Below are 3,616 nucleotides of genomic sequence, written 5' to 3' on the forward strand. Positions count from 1 at the left end.
TTGAAGAGAACATTTCACTGATGTATAAGTAAAATAAAACATAGCATAACTACCTGAAGTACTTATTCAGCACAATGACCAATTTCTCAACAATATTTTAATGTAGGAAATTATTTGTATAGATGCATAATGTGTTCATCACTTTGTTGCAGCTAATAAAGGAGTAGCTTTTTTACCACAATGTTTTATTCTCCATGTTTCACATATTTATCCTATAATAATTAATGATACACTTTTAATTGATCATATTTTGTATTCATACTTTAAATTGGAATCTTCAAAGTAACTTAACTGATATTTGATATATGTATAGCCACCTGATTGTCCCTGGTTCGAGTCTCGTTACTGACAAATATATATGCCCCTTCACTCTGACACAAGCACTACATTGTCTCCATTTTTTTTTTGGCAATGGCTTTTTTTTTTAAACACATAATTATTTTAGAGTTAACACACTCTGCACTGCAGTATAAGGAGTTTCTGAGTATCTCTTCTTTGTAAATTAGCTTTTAGCATCCTGACAGCTAGCCAATGGGAGCTCCTGGTCGCACGAGCCCGCCGCCTCCCCGGCACCGTGTCTCGCGCGCTCATTGGACGGACTGATGAAATGCGCGGAACTCACACACGAGCCGCTCGCGTGCAGGCTCGCGCTCTATAAATACACCCCGAGGCGCTGGAAACAGGAGCGGACTGACAGCTCGGCGAGGAGACAGGAGTCACTTTATCTGTCATTGGTACAGAGCTCTGAGGTGTGCCAGCAGAAGGCGGGACTCACCACACGGGACTAACCTGTTGTTGTTTTGCTTCTTTCTGTTGTTCATAAAGTTTATTTCGTAGTCTTTTTAACTGAAAACCTGAAGATGCCAGCCGGAACTTTCGAGAGGACCTCTCCCTCCGCCGCGGCTGCCTCACCGGCCAGTGCGGACTCCACACCGGAGAAACCCCGCAGTCTGTCCGAGAACAGAAAGGTAGCACAACTGTTCCCGTTACATCTCTTTTCCAACTTTTATTTTTATTTGAAACTGTCTTCTCAACTGCTTTTATTTTCTATTTAAAGTCCTCGAAACCAATCATGGAAAAGCGGAGACGCGCGCGCATCAATGAGAGTCTGGGCCAGCTGAAGACCCTCATCCTAGACGCACTGAAGAAAGATGTAAGGAGCTGGGTGTTTGTTTAAATATGACCTGAAATAACCAACTAAATGAGCAATTCATCACTTAACCGTCACTTTCTGTGTTTAGAGCTCCAGACACTCCAAGCTGGAGAAGGCGGACATCCTTGAGATGACAGTGAAGCACCTCAGGAACCTGCAGAGGCTTCAGATGGCCGGTATGTCTTAGCTGATGTGTGTGCAGTCATTCTGGGATGGCTAACTTTAGATGTTCCCACGCTATCCAAGATGTATGCCCACCCACAGCTGGTGTGCTCTCCTTAAGACTTGTTTTCACAAGACATCATCTGAAAGAATAAATGAATAAAGTCTTTTTTTATTATTCAAATTAGCCAATTTTTCTATTTTTTTAATGGTGTTTTTTTCTATTCATAAACTCTTAATCACGTGTTATTCTCTATCAATCTCACCTTGATAGGGGTGCAATACATATATTAACTTACTAAACTTTTTATTTTTGATTTAAGAATTATAATTTATTTCTGTATATATTTTTAAGAATGTAGATTCATTTGTCTTTGCAGAAAAAATACTTATTTCATGTATTTTTTATAATGTCATGTATTTATTTGTTTCTCTTTATTTTTTATAATCCTTTTCTTATTGCTTTCAAAATCAATTATTTAAAAATACAAAAACAATACAAAATCAACAGAAATAGAGTAATATATTTGCAAAGATGAAATGGATCTATACTTTTGCAAAGTATCTACAGAAATATTAAGAAACATTATGTGAAAAAAAGGAAAATACTTAAATAACTTTATTAATTTTTGGCCGATATATTTCCACTTTTATTTATTCCTTTATTTCTTTAATTCTTAAAAAATTTTCTCTCTATCGTTCCACACGTATCTTTCTAAATGAATGTATTTGTATTTCCCTCTCCAGCTGCTGTGAACCCAGACCCCTCAGTCCTGGGTAAATACCGCGCCGGGTTCAGCGAGTGTTTGGGAGAGGTCACCCGTTTCCTGTCCTCGTGTGAAGGGCTGAACACCGAGGTGAGGATCCGTCTCCTCAGCCACCTGGCAGCCTGCGTGACCCAAATCAACGCCGTGAACTTCTACACGCCTCACCCAGGGGCGCACAGACTCGGGCAGACCGGCACACACACCCCTGTGGCCCCCGCCCCACAGATGTCCTGTAAAAGTGGCTCAGCGATGCTCTCCTCCCCAGAGGCCATGAAGCTGTATGGGGGTTTCCAGGTGGTCCCCACACCGGATGGACAGTTTGCTTTTCTGGTCCCCAGCTCTGCTCTCATGCCTCTGGGGGCACAGAACAGCCCGCACATGTCACCTTTTGCTCCTCCCGTCACCTCAGACTCTGTGTGGAGACCTTGGTAGGAAACCAGCTCCACCTTTGGGACCCAAAAGAACATATCTTTGTACATTTTGTAAATGTTTTGGAAAAACAACATAAGAAGAATATATGGACATAAGGAGATTCTTCTCATGTCTTTGCTTGCTGTGATTTTGTATGGAGGAGGACAGAAAATGCTTGAACAGTTCTTGAAAAGCACTGTATTTTTGTAGAGAGTAATAAAATGTTTCTATGATGTTTAGTACAATATTTGCTGCATGGCGTCTTTGTCTTTTCTCCTCCCTCAAAAACAGATTTATATAAGTGTAGAGGCTATCATTAAAAGTGCTTAAAAGTTTGACTTCATCTCAGATCATTGAAACGTTTTTTCAATTAAGATCATACACCAGTCGTTTAAATATAGCCCCCCTGCTGTGTGCCCTGTCCACACCTCATCATCCACTTTCGCAGCGACAGTGAAACCTGCTTTCTGGCTGGAAGTAAATTCTTCTCTAATGAGGTGAGGAACCTGAGAGGCGGCGCTGAGCCCGAGACGACGAGGGTCTGTTGACACATGCAGGCGTGCCAGATGGGAAATCATGCCGAAATAGATCAGGCCATGAGACAGGGCTAAAAGAAGAGCAGACCAAACAAGATACTGGTATAACTCATGGATTAAGTATGAGATGTTACTTTGAGATGTCTCCCCTGCATCATCTGCCACCAGAGGAGTGATAACTGATATTCATTCATACAATTCAACATTTTTGACTGAGCAGACCGTGAATCTAGTTTGAAGTATATAATATAAGTCTGTTATAGAACAATTAGTCAACTAATCGCTAACTGGATCGAGAGAAAAATAACGTTTTTTAAATTAAATGTATCGCAAGTAATGTATCATGCAAATATGGCAGAACATGCCGTTTCAGCCTCTCAAATATAAGATGTTCTGCTTTTTCTTTTTCTTTTTATATCATAATAAAGGGATTTCTTTTGGGCTATTTGGAGTAAACAAGATGTTTTTAAGACATCACCTTAGATCTGAGAAATTACAACGGCCATTTTATAGACCAAACAATTAATCATATTGAAAATAATGGTGATTTGCAGTCCTAGCGTCAGCCCTGCGGAGCCGGTTGTCCA

General features: G+C 40.5%; 1 protein-coding gene across 1 annotated transcript; it reads left to right on the forward strand.

Annotated features, from left to right (window-relative positions):
- Positions 1-680: 680 nt before the first annotated feature.
- On the forward strand, positions 681-2,761 carry LOC104957206 (transcription factor HES-1-like). Its single transcript, XM_010784812.1, has 4 exons — positions 681-968; positions 1,058-1,153; positions 1,242-1,329; positions 2,063-2,761. The coding sequence occupies exons 1-4, from the start codon at positions 861-863 to the stop codon at positions 2,512-2,514; spliced, it is 744 nt and encodes a 247-aa protein (XP_010783114.1). The 5' UTR covers positions 681-860; the 3' UTR covers positions 2,515-2,761.
- The last annotated feature ends 855 nt before the right edge of the window (positions 2,762-3,616 follow it).

This window comes from Notothenia coriiceps, unplaced genomic scaffold, assembly GCF_000735185.1.
Source record: "Notothenia coriiceps isolate Sejong01 unplaced genomic scaffold, NC01 NC01_scaffold00026537, whole genome shotgun sequence".
NCBI classification, from domain to species: domain Eukaryota; kingdom Metazoa; phylum Chordata; class Actinopteri; order Perciformes; family Nototheniidae; genus Notothenia; species Notothenia coriiceps.

Excerpts from the sequence above, each read along its gene's own strand:
- LOC104957206 (XM_010784812.1), top strand. The coding sequence starts at position 861 with ATGCCAGCCGGAACTTTCGAGAGGACCTCTCCCTCCGCCGCGGCTGCC. Across the intron at positions 1,154-1,241 it reads TAGACGCACTGAAGAAAGAT|AGCTCCAGACACTCCAAGCT; the intron begins GTAAGGAGCTGG and ends TTCTGTGTTTAG. Across the intron at positions 1,330-2,062 it reads GCAGAGGCTTCAGATGGCCG|CTGCTGTGAACCCAGACCCC; the intron begins GTATGTCTTAGC and ends TTCCCTCTCCAG.